The following is a 13,438-nucleotide window of genomic DNA, read 5'->3' as shown; positions in this document are numbered from 1 at the left end:
AGGAGTTCGTGCCCAGGGGCTTGGAACCATTCTCATCCCAGCCGGTGCAGGAGGCCATGGAGATGGGAAGCAGTGGGACAGATCCCAAATCCCATAGGAGCAGGCCTGCTGTGCGTGAGGAGCCAGGACCATCAGCAGGGGCTATCCAAGCCCTTTCACTTGCTAGTGCAAGGCAAAGCCAGGGGTCCTCCAATGTCAGCTGAGTTGTCCCTCCCAGAGTGGTGGCTGTCAGTCAGGTCCCAGCTGCGTAGGCACGGATCAGGAGCATGGGAAGCCGCGGAGGATGTGCAGTGGGAGCAGTGTAGCTTTCTGAGGGCAGCAGCTGCCAGGACAAGGCCCAGAGCTACAGGAGGATATGTTGTCAAGGAGGAAATTAGGGTTGTTCTTGGCCTTTTAGCAGGGTTAGCACAAAGGGGTTCCTGCATACTTCCAAACACGCTTCCACCCTCTCCGGCTCTCACGTGTGTGTTCACACAAGCGTACATCCACCATCACGCTTTTCCAGGGGTAAAAGGGAGGCTTGAAAGCAGGAAAGGGATGTGAGAAGCTGGGTGAAAAGGAATGGGCAGGGAAGGGCTGACCCAAGGTATTAACAAAGCAAAATATACTCTCTGGAAAGTGGATCTGGTCACTTCGGTTTGCACCCCGCCTTGCCAGGGTGGGGAAGGAGCATGGCGTGTCTAACCTGCCTTGGTTGCCCTTTTCTCTTTCCTTCTGCACTTTTTCCACCCTCCCCTTCCCTTTCTTTCCCTTCCCTACCCATGGATAATTTGGACCCCCTGCATGTGCTGGCAAACTTCATCTCTGAAAGACGCAAAAAGGGAGTGCCAGGATGTAGCATGCTAGAGGAATCCAGCCGATCAGAAGTCCCTGAAGGTTAGGGACCCTCCTCTCCCCTGCCCCAGCTGGGAAGGGTTGAGAGCTGGAAAGCCAAACCACCTAGGAACGGAAACCTGAGCCCATCTCCCCCTCCCGCACACCCCACATGCCCGCATCCCTGACGGATCAGGTGTGTCTTCCCAAAAGTACCAGGGGCTGCTGTGACAGCCCCGGTGCCATGGGGAGGGGGGCTCAGGGGCCGTTCCTGGGGTGCAGGAGGAGCCCTGGAAGGCAGTGAGCCGGTGTCCTGGGGTGGAAGGAGCCGGGGAGGTGGGGGGGCGGTGGGGTGATCCTTGCCCTTATTTTTTGGCTGTGCTGTTTTGACACTCCTTGTTGCTTTTTATTTCTTTTAATTTATTTTTTTTAAATTTTGATTCTTTTTTTTTCCACGCCCTTTTGTTTAATGTTTAATTTCTTTTCCTCCAGCCTGGTCGATGTGTTTTTCGATATTGTTTTCCGTCCGCTGTTTTCTTCTCTCTCTTGTGCAGAGACTGGTGCTGATGAACATGCCCGTGGCTGAGGACATGACAGTCCACTTCACCTCCACTCTCATGGCCCTGATCCGCACGGCCTTGGACATCAAAATTGCCAAAGGTAAAGGCTGTGGCAGAGAGGCGGACTCTGCAGCCTTTTGCAGACTGCCCATGGTCCTTTTGTAGAATCCCAGCATGGGTTTGTGTTGGAAAGAGCCTTAAAGACAATCCTGTTCCACCCCCCTGCCATGGGCAGGGACACCTCCCACCACCCATCCAGCCTGGCTTGGACACTTCCAGGGATGGGGCATCCACAGCTTCTCTGGGCAATCTGTTCCAGGGCCTCACCACCTTCTGAATTTCTTCCTAATATCCAAGCTCAATCTACCCTCACTCGGCTTAAAATCCTTCTTCCTTGTCTTATCACCTCACAAAGAAGTCCCTTTCTCTTTGACCAGGCTGAGGACCTCACAGCTAATTTGGGATTTGGCTAATTTCGATGCACACGGATGGGAGCAAATACATTGAACAGGCAAATTTCTGCCACTTTCTGTTAAAAAAAAACCCCATCTCTTTAGGGAAGAGGTGGAGAATTCTTCATCAGAAGCTGTTTCTAGAGAAAAGAAACAGCTCGATGTCCACTGTATAATGGAGGAGAGAGAGAATTCCCCCACCTCCCCATGTAAAAAGCCAAACCAAGGGTGGAAAAGACATGCTTGGCTTCCTGAGGCTGTGGGGAAAAGAAACCTCTCAGGGAAGATAAAATGTTCAGAGCAGGAAAACCTCCTTTGTTGTTGTTACTGGAAAGGCTGTGATTCATCAGATCAAAAACTTCCTGCAGAAACATGGCATTTTCAATAAAACATCCCCTAGGAACAGCTCAGCTATTGGGAAAAAACCCAGCCCAGGGTAAGATGTCATCCAAAGCCCCATGCTCAAACAACAAGGATGGGTTCAAACCCCTCCAGACAAAGCAGAGATTTGAACCTGGGTGTCCTACAGCTCACCCAAATTGCCCCTGTGCTTGGGTGGCTCTGCTGGGGCACGTTGACAGCTTCTGATGCTCTTGGGGCTTCCTAAGCTCAGCAAAGCCCTGGCCAGAGAACTCTGCTCTCCGTGCACAGCCTCACTGAACATTTCAGGGTTTACCAAGCGGAGCTGCTCTTCCACCAGCACATGATCTGCTCACCAGCAAAAAGAAAGTGGGGCAGCAGCAGGTGTGTGTGGGCTGGAGTAGGATTGGAGCTGCAGAGATGGACCCAAGGCAAGCTTGAAGGTGGCAGCTTTGAGTGGGAGGGCAGGGGATGAGGAGATGGAGGCACATATGGAAGGGATGGTAGGAAGGTTTCCCTGTGGGAGCAGAAGACCAGGCTCGCTGATGCAAGATGGCCCTCCCAGCCCAGAGAGATGGATGCTGAGGTGGAACCTCACTTCAGGATGGGAAAGGGGGGCTGGTTGGACACTGGTGCCGAGGTTTGATGTGTTTGGGCTGTTTTTGCTCCCTGCTGTTGAAGGTGGTGCAGATTGGCAGCAGTTGGACTCTGAGCTTCAAAAGGAGATCCTGACCATTTGGCCTCACCTCTCTCAGAAGATGCTTGACTTGTTGGTACCCATGCCAAAAAGTGAGTCTCGGAGGGGGGGAGGGGCTGTCGTTGCTTTCAAACTCCTCTCATCCCCACAGCAACTTCTTCCCAAAGGAAGGTGGGGACTGGCCAGACCCATCCCCATATCAAGGAGAAGTGGGGGAAGGGTTTGTTCTGCCTTGTTCTGCTTGGCTGCTTGGGAACTCTCTGGAAAAGCACCCAGTTTGCAGGGATCTACTCCTGCCAAAGCCACAGTTTCCTGTGAATCCTCTCTGGAGCATGGCAGGGAGCTGAGCGCACCTGATGAGATGATGAGGATGTGTGCCTTGGTGGCTTAGGGTGATAATGATTTCAGGCCGTCTCCACCTATTTTATCTCTGTGGGGAGTGTCTGGGTGCTCAGCACTCTCTCTTTTGGAGCAGTGAGAAGAGTTTGAGGGTCACCAGGGTATCCCAGAGCAGGGCTCTTCCCAAGATCCAGGTCAGTGCCTTCTCTTACAACACGTGACCCCATTTTGTTCCCTCTCATGCTCCCAGCCTCTGACCTGACTGTTGGGAAAATATATGCAGCCATGATGATCATGGATTACTACAAGCAGAGCAAGGCGAAGAAGCAGCGGCAGCAGCTGGAGGAGCAGGTGAGGCTCAGCCAGGGCAGGACAGATCACCCTCTCTGCTTCCCACCACCTCCCAGCCCAAACATGCAGCCAGCTGGGATGAAAACAACAACACAGGTCAGGGTTTGGGGACTACAAGGCGTGTCTGTGGTCATCCTCAGTCCTTGACAGGGAACACAAGCACGGTGTCCTCTTTCTGAGTGGTGGGAGCTTGGCTGGGGAAGCACTGGACGTTCATCCATGTTTCCTACAGGCTCAGTTTCTTCCTTTCTCCAACGCAGAAAAATGCCCCCATGTTCCAGCGCATGGAGCCGTCCTCTCTGCCGCAGGAGATCATCTCCAATGCCAAGGCTCTGCCGTACCTCCAGCAGGACACCCTCTCAGGCCTGTGAGTGCTGCCTTGTCACTTTTCTGTTCCTGCAGCCCTTCTTTCCTCCTTGGAGCTGGCACTGGACTGCAGAAAGGGTTAAATTGCTGCTGGGAGCAGGGAGAAATCTCCTGGCACAAAGCTTTTGCAGGATTCCAAGTATCTGGTGTGTGTCAGCATCGCCAGCAGCAGCCGAAGTGGGAAAAGGGGATGCCCAGGGGTCTGTGGATGCTCTTCCTGCAGGATCATCCTGGCATTCTTCACCCAGGGTGAAGCTGGACCCCGGGAGCTGTTGAGCAGTGCAGGGTCAGTGAGGGATTCCAGCACCCTGGCTGGTGGGAATGAGGTGATAAGGGTTTCTGTCACTGCTCTTGGGATGTCCCAATGCTGCTGCAGGACTCGGGGCACTGGTGGCCTCTCCTGCCTTGGGGCACCACTTCAGCTCTTCAGGGAAGATGATGTTTGCTCAAACATGGGGTCTCAACAGCCTGGGGGAGCAGGCACAGGGCTACCCAGCTCTGAGCTGCAGGAGAGGCGATCCAAGGGTCGCGGCCTCCCTGAAGCTGGGCTGTGTTTGCAGGAGCAGCCGAGGCGGGTTCCCCTCGCTGAGCCCGCTCTCGCCACAGGAGATCTTCCAGCTGGCATGCATGGATCCAGCCCAGGAGCAGCTCCAGGAGCACCAGTCTCTGGTAAAGTCATGCACTGCTCCTCTGCAGCCCCAGCATGGATGCTGGTGGGTACAGGGAGGTGTGGGGAGTGAGCACAGCTCAGGGATGGCAGCTGCTGGGTGATGCACAGATCCAAAACAGGGGACAAATATCCCTGGATGTCCTGTCCCTCGCCTCTGGCGCTGGGGACACAGCCATCCCTGCACCTGCCCTGACCCATGGGGCCAGGCAGCACAAGTGCTTTTGGGGTGAGAGCCATGACCAATGTCCTGCAGTAAAATATCCTTCTCTCCACAGGCCATTTTTTCCACTGAGCACTCATGTCAGTGGGTTACCCCGTGCTGAGTGATGGTATCTGATGTTTTCGGATTCGTGTCCATTTTGTTGTCAGTGGTGGAATCCCCAGTCCCCAGCCAAGCTGTCAAACTTGTCTCCAGCAGGAGCAGCCCTCTCTGGCCTCCTGTCTGTCTGTGTGTGTATATATATATCTCACATATTTATATATATCACACATCTATATATATCACACATCTCTATATGTCTGCGTTCCTGCACCACCCGACGCAGTGTGGCACCACCGTGCGTCCCCAGCCCGCTCTGTGTCCCCAGGGTCTGTAGCTCTGTGTCACCTGTGTACGGCACAGGCAGGTGTCCCCTGCCTCGGCCACCCCAGCCACGAGGAGAGGGGGCAGATCAGACTCCCCCTGCCCCCATAAAGTCACCTTCCAGTGACCCCCATGGTCACTCTGTGTCCGTCTCCTTGACACTGTGAGTGAACGTGAGCATCTACAGAGTCCCCTAAAATCTGGGAATTAACCAAAGCATTTAAGTGCTATGGGCAGTATATGCTTTTTTAACAGGGATGTGGGCAGGAAGCTTTGATTTTTTTTGAAAATCCATTTGTCCCCTCCTGGCAGAAGAAGGAGTTAAATCCTGAGGAATCAGGGTACCCCCAGATGCAGGCAGGGTTTCAAACCCACTGTCACTGTAGAAGTGCAAGGGCAGCTGGCCATCGGGCAAGCCTGAAGCACCACATCAGGGCTCACCTGGGGACTGTGAACTGGAGGGTATTTTTCAGTGGCAATGTGATAAATTCTGCTGGCTTAGACTCTGCTTTTCATAGAATCATCAAATAGTTTGGGTCAGAAAGGACTTTTTAAAGCTCATCTATTTCCAACCCTCCTGCCATGGGCAGGGACATCTTCAACCAGATCAGGTTGCTCAGAGCCCCATCCAACCTGGCCTTGAACACTTCCAGGGAGGGAGAATCCACCACCTCTCTGGGCAACCCGTGCTAGTGTTTTACCACCTGTTCTTGGCCAACTTAAATTCTGCCCCTGGCTGAGCAAGCAGGGCTGTCCCCTGCCCAGAGGGTCAAAGCAGCATGCTGCCCTGCTCCAAGCCCATCCCAAGAGCTTGGCTGTGTGTTTATTTCCAGGAGCCAGAGGTTAGGGAGTTTCAAAGAGTGCAGCCCTCTAACCGTGGCAGCTACCTTCCCGTGGACACTCAGGACCATGCTGTCTCTGGGAGGGCCTCCTCCATGCCTCGTCTCACTGTGGATCCCCAGGTAAAACCAAGCAAAGCCCCAACAGGTGATCAAAGCCTGCCAGATAACGCTGGGGCTTCTCTCTGTGCTGAGCCCCATGGCATCCCCAGCACCCTGATACCGGAGCTTCTCCCCATCTTTGGGTGCTGCACAAGGGGGAGAGCTGCTGTTGCCCTACAAGGGGGTTGCTGGCAGCAGAGAGCAGCCTGGGAGATCCATCTCCTGGCTCGTGGGGGAGGTCCAGGATCATGTTCTCCCCCTCCTTTCCTCCAGCCCTGGGCACTGGCTGAGGTTTGAGGAGCCCCAGCCCAGCTGTCAGATGACCACAGGTGATGAAATGCCTTCCCTGTCCTTTCCCATCATCCCAACACGTGCCCTTCTCTGTCTGTCCAGGGGAACCCAGGCCACGTCTCACCTCCTCATCTGTCTGCCTGGTTTCTCTGTTGTTCTGTCCTGTGCTCAGCCTCCCCCAAGACACAGATGTTTTTTGGGGTTTGGTGTTGCTGTGAAGTCTCTGGCTCTGCTGTCTCACCTTGGTGCAGGCACCAAGTCCTGGTGTGGCACTTTGTGGGGATGTGAAGACAAAGGGAGGCTTTGTCTCGTGGGCTTTCTTGGTCATTCAGCAGCAAAGGAGATGACCAGGAGGAGAGGATGGGAGAAGGAAAGGTGAGAGGAGATGGAGAACAGCCTGAGGTTACAGTGGCAAAAAGCTGCTAGAACTAAGCAAAGGAAGTATGGAAGGAGGTGATGTTTTCCCTATAACATGTGAAAACACAGGGTGTAACGAGGGGAGAAGGTAGGAAGGAGAAGCATGGGAGGGAGAAAGAAAAGGAAAGGGAAGATAAAACAACAGCATGAGCGGGGAGATAGGGAATGAGTGCAGGGGAAAGGGTTGGGGATGTGGGAATAAAGGAAGAGTAGGGAGGTGTGTGGAAAAGTGGTGGCAGCTGGAAAAATGAACACAGAGCAAGGGGCACTGGGGGACCCCTCTCTGACAACAATCTTTTCAAGGATTGCTCCTCTTGACCCTGCTTTCCTAGTGGGGAGGGATGCTGGGGAGGCAGCCTGGGGGCAATGCTCTGGTGCCCTCCGTGTCCCCACACACAGCAGGAGGTGCTGCTGCTCTCCCCCCAGCCCCTGGGCTTGGCTTTGCCTGTGCAGCACAGCTCCAGCCCACTGGGGAAGGGCAGCCCACAAGCTCCAAGGCTAAACCCCACTTTCCTCCCACCCCTGATTTGTGCAGAGGTTATCTGAGGGGAAGCTGTTCTCAGGCTGACTGCCCCCCATCCCGAATTTCCCCATCCCACAGTGTGGCCATCCCCGTGGTGGGGGTGACCCAGTCACACTTGACCCCCAGCCCAGCCTGGCGCTAATGCTGTCCCCGGCTGGCCGGGGTTACTTGCAGGTGGTGACAGACACCAGCTCCATGCGGAGATCGTTCTCCACCATCCGGGACAAGCGGCCCAACAGCTCCTGGCTGGATGAGTTTTCCATGGAGCGCAGCAGCGACAACACCTACAAGTCCCGCCGGCGCAGCTACCATTCCTCGCTCCAGCTGTCTGCCCGGCGCCTCAATGCTGACTCGGGTGAGCCCAAAAAACCCTCAAAAAACCCTCCAGAGCTGAGCTGCTGCAGAGGGGCTGGCACTGGGGACTGACTTGGGTGTCCTGCAGGCCACCGGTCCGAGGGGCACCGCTCGGGCAGGGAGCGGGGCCGATCCAAAGAGCGCAAGCACCTGCTGTCTCCTGACATCTCCCGCTGCAACTCCGAGGAGAGGAGTCCCCAGGCACAGGAGGAGTCGCCGGAGCGGCGGCGCGAGTCCCGGTCACCCAGCGAGGGCAGATCACAGACACCCAGCAGGCAGGTGGGTGACAGAGATCCCTTCCTAAGTGTAAAGAAAAAACGGGAAGATAAGCCCCAATTCTGGGAGCTCTGAACCGTCTCATCTCCTGGTGGTGGCATCTCTGTGTCTCCCGTGAGCAGAGCAGGTTGGGGCTGCTCAGGCACCCTGCAAAGTATTTAGGGACAGGGGTGGATCTCATGCTGATCCTCTTGCTGCTATGGCATCCACTCCCTGCCAAGGTCAAGCTGTCCCAGCCTGGAGGTGCCAGTGCTTGAGTGAGCTTGAAGCCACCCATGGAGATGCCACCCGTGGAGAGCAGCAGATGGTGAGCCATCAGCTCTTCCTAGGGTGGGTTTGGGAGTGCTTTTTGCTTTTGACCACCACTCTATAGAATCATAGAGTATCCTGAGTTGGAACAGAGCACAAGTGTCATTGAGTCCAACTCAGAATCCCACCATGTGCCCAAGAGCATTGTCTGAAAGCTTCTTGAGCTCTGTCAGTCCTGGTGCTGTGACCACTTCCTTGGGAAGCCTTTTCCAATGCCTGACCACCCTCTGGATGAAGCACTTTTTCCAAATATCCAACCTAAACCTCCACTGGCACAGCTTCACGCTGTTCCCTTGGATCGTGTCACTGGTCACCAGGAAGATCGGTGCTTGCCCGTGTGCTTCCCTTTGTGAGGAAGCCGCAGACCACGATGAGCTCGTGGGGCAGAGATGGGGCAGAATTGCCCTTTCAAGACAGAGCAGCTTCCACAGCAGCCCAGTGTGCAGGGAGAGGGTGTGTGGTGTGCTGTGGTGTGCAGTGTGGTGTGTGTGTGCTGTGGTGTGTGTGTGCTGTGGTGTGCTGTGGTGTGCAGTGTGGTGTGGTGCTGCCTGCATTCCCCAGCGTGTCCCGGTGCGTTTCAGGGCATGGGCTCCCTGAGCGAAAGCTCCATCCCCTCCATCTCGGACACCAGCACGCCCCGGCGAGGCCGCCGCCAGCTGCCGCCGGTGCCCCCCAAGCCGCGTCCCCTCCTGTCCTATGCCTCCATGCTGCGACACGCCGGGGACACCTCTCCTCCCGCCGACGAGAGCGAGGGCGGCTCTCCCCTGCTCTCCTCCACCCTGGATCCCAACACGGCCGGTCCGGCCGAGTCTTCCAGCTCTCCGGCGGGCAAGCAGAGCCGGCAGTCCACGCCGCAGCGCTACATCTCGGAGCCCTACCTGGCGCTGCACGACGACTCGCACGCCTCAGACTGCGGTGAGGAGGAGACGCTCACCTTCGAGGCGGCCGTGGCCACCAGCCTGGGCCGCTCCAACACCATCGGCTCGGCGCCGCCGCTGCGGCACGGCTGGCAGATGCCCAACGGGCACTACCGGCGGCGGCGGCGAGGGGCAGCGCAGGGCGTCATGTGCGGCGCCAGCATCGACGTGCTCAGCGACACCGAGGAAGATGACAAGTGCTAGAAGCTGCCCCCCCCGCCCCGAGCCTCAAACCCGCGCCCCGACCCCACCTCGGCTGCCCCCCGTCCCGCCCTGCCCTTCTCCAATGCATGCTCTTTGCCACGCCTGGGAATGAAACTAAAAACCAAAACCAAACGCAGGGGGAAAACAAAAAAAAACCAACCAACCAACCAAAAAAAAAAAAAAAAAACAAAAAAAAAACAAAAAAAACCACCCCAAACCGACCGGAACAGAGGGGGAAGGAAAAGGAGAGGGGAAAAAACCCCCAAAAAACCTAAACAAAACAAACAAAACAAACAAAAACAAAAAAAAAAAGGAAAAGAAAAAGAAAAGAAACGGGGGGAAAAAGTCTTTGTGCAAAAAAAAAAAAATTAAAATATGTCGACTTTCATTTATTACTATCACTTTTTTTTTTTTTTTTCTGCACAGAGAAGCATTTGATGGGCAGCAGAGCAGCCTGGCCGGGTTGGTGTGCTGGGGGACAAGGGAGAGCCCCCCCCCCAGCTGCAGCCCTGCTCCCTGCCCCATGAGGGATCCCCGGGAAAGCTCATCCCGAGGGTTTTTTTGCTCCCTATGGCTGGAGAATCCCAGCAAAGGGATGCAAAGGACCCCCTTTGCTCTGTTGCTTGGGCTTGTGCTGTTGTGGCTTTGAATTTCCCTCCCGAGGGTCTCATCCTGCCAGGAAAAGAGGCAAGATGCGATGGCGGGGGCAGGGGATGAGGCGTTGGGATGCACCCAGACAGACCAGAGCAGCTCTGGCTGCCAGAGCGGGCAAAACTGCTTTGTACTGGGGGTGGGGAGCTCAGTGCTGCCGAATGTACCCTGTATCCCACCGACATATATTTATTTATATACGGAGAACTCTAGGTGTGCCTGTGTGTGTATATACGGGGGATGTGTGTGTATATATATTTATATGCTGTATATATAAAGATATACACATACATAGATTTGTTTTAATTACCTGACAATGCTGGCGAGCCCCTTGGGGCTCCTGCTGCCTGCACCCTGCTTTGGTGGGGGCAAGACTGAGCCTCCCTGGGGAGCTGCTGTACAGAGCATTGGGAATGTCACCTTGCTCCCTCTCCCAGGTGTTTCCAGCGCTGGGAATCGCATTTTCTCTCTTAGAGATGGCTGTGGTGAGGGCTCCTTGGGCAGCTCGGTGCCTGCAGGAGGGGGATGCCCAAGGGATGAGGACAGAGCTGTCCCAGGGAGAACAGACTGCCAAGAGGTTGATGGCAAACCTCCCTCTCAGAGGCCTCTTTGCTTGTTTTCCCAGGAAAAGAAGAAATCCATGTCTGAAGGGGAGTGAAGATGTTGTGAGTGCATGATCTTTAAGAAAGATCTTTAAGATCTTTCCTCCGGGCAGAGGCTTTGGCACCAGCCCTGCCTCAGTTTCCCCTGCAGCCATGGCCTGTGCCCTCTCCAGGGGCCTGGCATCCCTTTGGAGAAGGGCTGCCATGAGGGGCTGGCTGTGCAAACCCCATGGCCCCGGTGTGGGAGCAGGTGGGTGTCCAAGAGCTGGGGAGACTTGGGGAAGGAGCATTGTCCTGAGCAGGGTGGCTCAGCCCTCCTGCAAACACTGAGAATGCAGAACAGGGCCAGTCCAGCAGCATCATTCATTAATCTGCTAATTATGTGCTGTCAGCTCTCAAGGATCCATGCTGTGGGGGCAGTGCTGTGCCTGCCAGCCCGGGGAGGTGCTGCTGGTGGCCCGTGGTGATGGGTGGCTCACCCTGGTGACTAGTGGTGTGTTTCTGCTATGAGTTGTGTCTGGTGCCAGCCCCAGCATGGTCCTGGGGAGCTGGAGGGTGCTGTGCCTTTGGAGCCTCAGGGAAGGGTTTGTTCTGAGGGGTGGGGGATGCTCGGTGCGTTTGGACTGGGTGTGGTGGCCACGAGTGGAGGTGGGACATGGGGATGGGCAGGTGAAGGCAGCACAGCCCTCACCCTGCCCTTCCTCCTGCCCACAGCTTTGCTTTGCTGCAGGTTGTTGTGGTCTGAGTCTTTGGGGCTGTTGTCCAGCTGAGCAGCAGCTCTAGCCAGGCTTTGCTTTGGTCCTGGATAGCTCATGTCTTCTCCTGATGGAAAGATGCACAAACTGCCCTGCTCCTGCATGTGCAGATCATGCCCTGATCGCTTTGTGAGCTCCCCCGAGGGAGCTCTGCTTTGTGAGAAGCAAATCCCAGGGGCTCTGAAGGCTTCCTGCTCCAGGGCTCGTGCATGGACCAAACCCCCTCCTTCTCATGGCCAAAGTGCCCTCTGTGCCCCCCTTACCGGGCCCAAAGCTTCTCCTGCCTCCAGCTGTCCCTCATGGTGGGGGGCACCTCTGCTGTCCCTGCTGCTTCCCAAACAGACCTTCCACCTGCCCAGGGGTCCAAAAATTCCACAGGCAGACCTCTCCCTGCCTTCGTCTCAGATCCTGCATATCCCCCCTCTGGGCTGTTGGGAACAAACCATGTCCCATGCCGCCGTGGGGAAGGTCCACCTTGTTGGTGGCTCGGGACATGGGCATCACCTGTTCCCTTCCAGCCATCCAGGAGCAGTTCGTGGCTTCACCTTGGAGCTTCTGGAGCTTTGGAATTTGGAAGAGCCGGGTCTGGCGGGCAGCGTGGGATCGTGTGGGACCGGGGACAGGGAAGCGGTGCTGCTGGGGGCCGGGGAAGGCGATGCCATACCTGCTCTAAATATAGGTGTCGGTATCGTCTCCTTCTAAATGCGGAAAGGTGTCTGACAATGCGCCGGGCTCTGAGTAAGAGCCCGCGGAGGGGGGAGAGGAGGCGGCTTTTTGTGTCTGTGCCTGGCGGGTGGGAGGGAGGCAGCGATGCTCTCCAAGCGGGGGCACGTTTCATGCGGATTTCGAGCTTTTTGGGCGCTTTTCTTTCCTCCAGCCCCGGGCATCGGGCCGGCGAGCGGTGTTGGTGATGCTCCGCAGTGGTGGCACAGGATGGGGCACAGCCCCCGGGGCGCCCCCCGGGGGGATGCCACCCCAGGCTGCGGTGCCCGAACCTGAGCTTTTTGGCATGTCAGCCCTGTGTTTAACTAACGTACAGAAACTGTGTGGAACAAAACACAGCCCCTTTTCACCCGGAAAGGGTCTGAAAACGCCCGGCTTTTACCTCTCCTGAAGCAGCCGCAGCGCTGCTCCCGCGGTGGGGACAGGCAGGGACCTGCGGGGACACGGTGGCACCTCCACAGCGTGTCTCTGAAACCAAAAACAACCCCCAGGAGAACCACGGGAAGGACTGTGCCGAGGGGGAGGCAAACCAGCCCTGAGGCACCACTGAAGCCTGTGCCTTGCTTTTCAAGGCGCTGGACTTGGCTTTGCTGCTGTGCAATCTCTCCTCTGTGGAATTTTGGAAATTTCTGCAGCCTCCCAGACACCAGGACTGTGCCACTCGGTGGCTGCTGGCCATGCTGGGCCACGGGAGGCAGGATGGGGAGGGGGGGATGTATTTCAACCTCTGCCTGCACAGGACATGCCCTGGCCAGGTAGGAGTTCACCAGTGGCATGCAACTGGTACCCAGTTCAGTGCTGGGACTGGATTTGAAGCCCTGCAAATCTCCTGGGGGGCTGTGGTGGGTGTGTGAGGAGCTGTGGCAGCCCTGGCACACAGAGCCCAGCTGTCCCCTCCAGGCTGGCTGTCCCAGCACCATCCTCCTGTCCCCCCAGGAGGCCTTGGATGGCAGAGCCCCCCCAGGCGTGGGGCTGGTGTCTCCTGGGGCCGTGGGAGGGTGGGTGGGAGATGCTCTGCCTTCATCCCCCAGGCTCTGGGGTGGGATGTTGTAACATAAGCTGCTCGTTTGGACCCAAACAGGGAACCGAGCTGACCACCAACAATGTACAACTCCTCAATGTTTTTTGTCAAAAGGAAAGAAAAATAAAACCTTGTTGTAAAGAACTGCTGCAGGCTTGGTCTCATTGGCAGCCCCCTTGCTGGGGGGAGGGGGGGGTGCATGGGGACTCTGGGTCATGTCATGGACCCCTGAAAATGGGAGGGGAGGGGAGGGAGAGGCACAC

At 56.3% G+C, this 13,438-nt stretch overlaps 1 protein-coding gene across 8 annotated transcripts in view; it reads left to right on the top strand.

Moving 5' to 3' along the window:
* Window positions 1-9,609, top strand: part of CACNA1E (calcium voltage-gated channel subunit alpha1 E) — a 109,533-nt gene extending 99,924 nt beyond the window's left edge. For 4 of the 8 annotated variants that reach the window (XM_038144568.1, XM_038144565.1, XM_038144567.1 and 1 more), the window contains 9 exons: window positions 1,368-1,473; window positions 2,867-2,974; window positions 3,472-3,572; window positions 3,833-3,939; window positions 4,499-4,607; window positions 6,025-6,153; window positions 7,538-7,718; window positions 7,806-7,996; window positions 8,884-9,423. In XM_038144568.1, coding sequence (XP_038000496.1) covers window positions 1,368-1,473; window positions 2,867-2,974; window positions 3,472-3,572; window positions 3,833-3,939; window positions 4,499-4,607; window positions 6,025-6,153; window positions 7,538-7,718; window positions 7,806-7,996; window positions 8,884-9,423 — 1,572 coding nt within the window. Of the gene's footprint in view, window positions 1-1,367; window positions 1,474-2,866; window positions 2,975-3,471; window positions 3,573-3,832; window positions 3,940-4,498; window positions 4,608-6,024; window positions 6,154-7,537; window positions 7,719-7,805; window positions 7,997-8,883 lie in introns of those variants that run through there. The other 4 variants (XM_038144569.1, XM_038144570.1, XM_038144572.1 and 1 more) reach the window with 3 other exon arrangements.
* The last annotated feature ends 3,829 nt before the right edge of the window (window positions 9,610-13,438 follow it).

Source organism: Motacilla alba, chromosome 8, assembly GCF_015832195.1.
Source record: "Motacilla alba alba isolate MOTALB_02 chromosome 8, Motacilla_alba_V1.0_pri, whole genome shotgun sequence".
Taxonomy (NCBI): domain Eukaryota; kingdom Metazoa; phylum Chordata; class Aves; order Passeriformes; family Motacillidae; genus Motacilla; species Motacilla alba.
The sequence above is the reverse complement of the archived record's forward strand: the minus strand, read 5'-3'. Positions and strand labels throughout refer to the sequence as shown.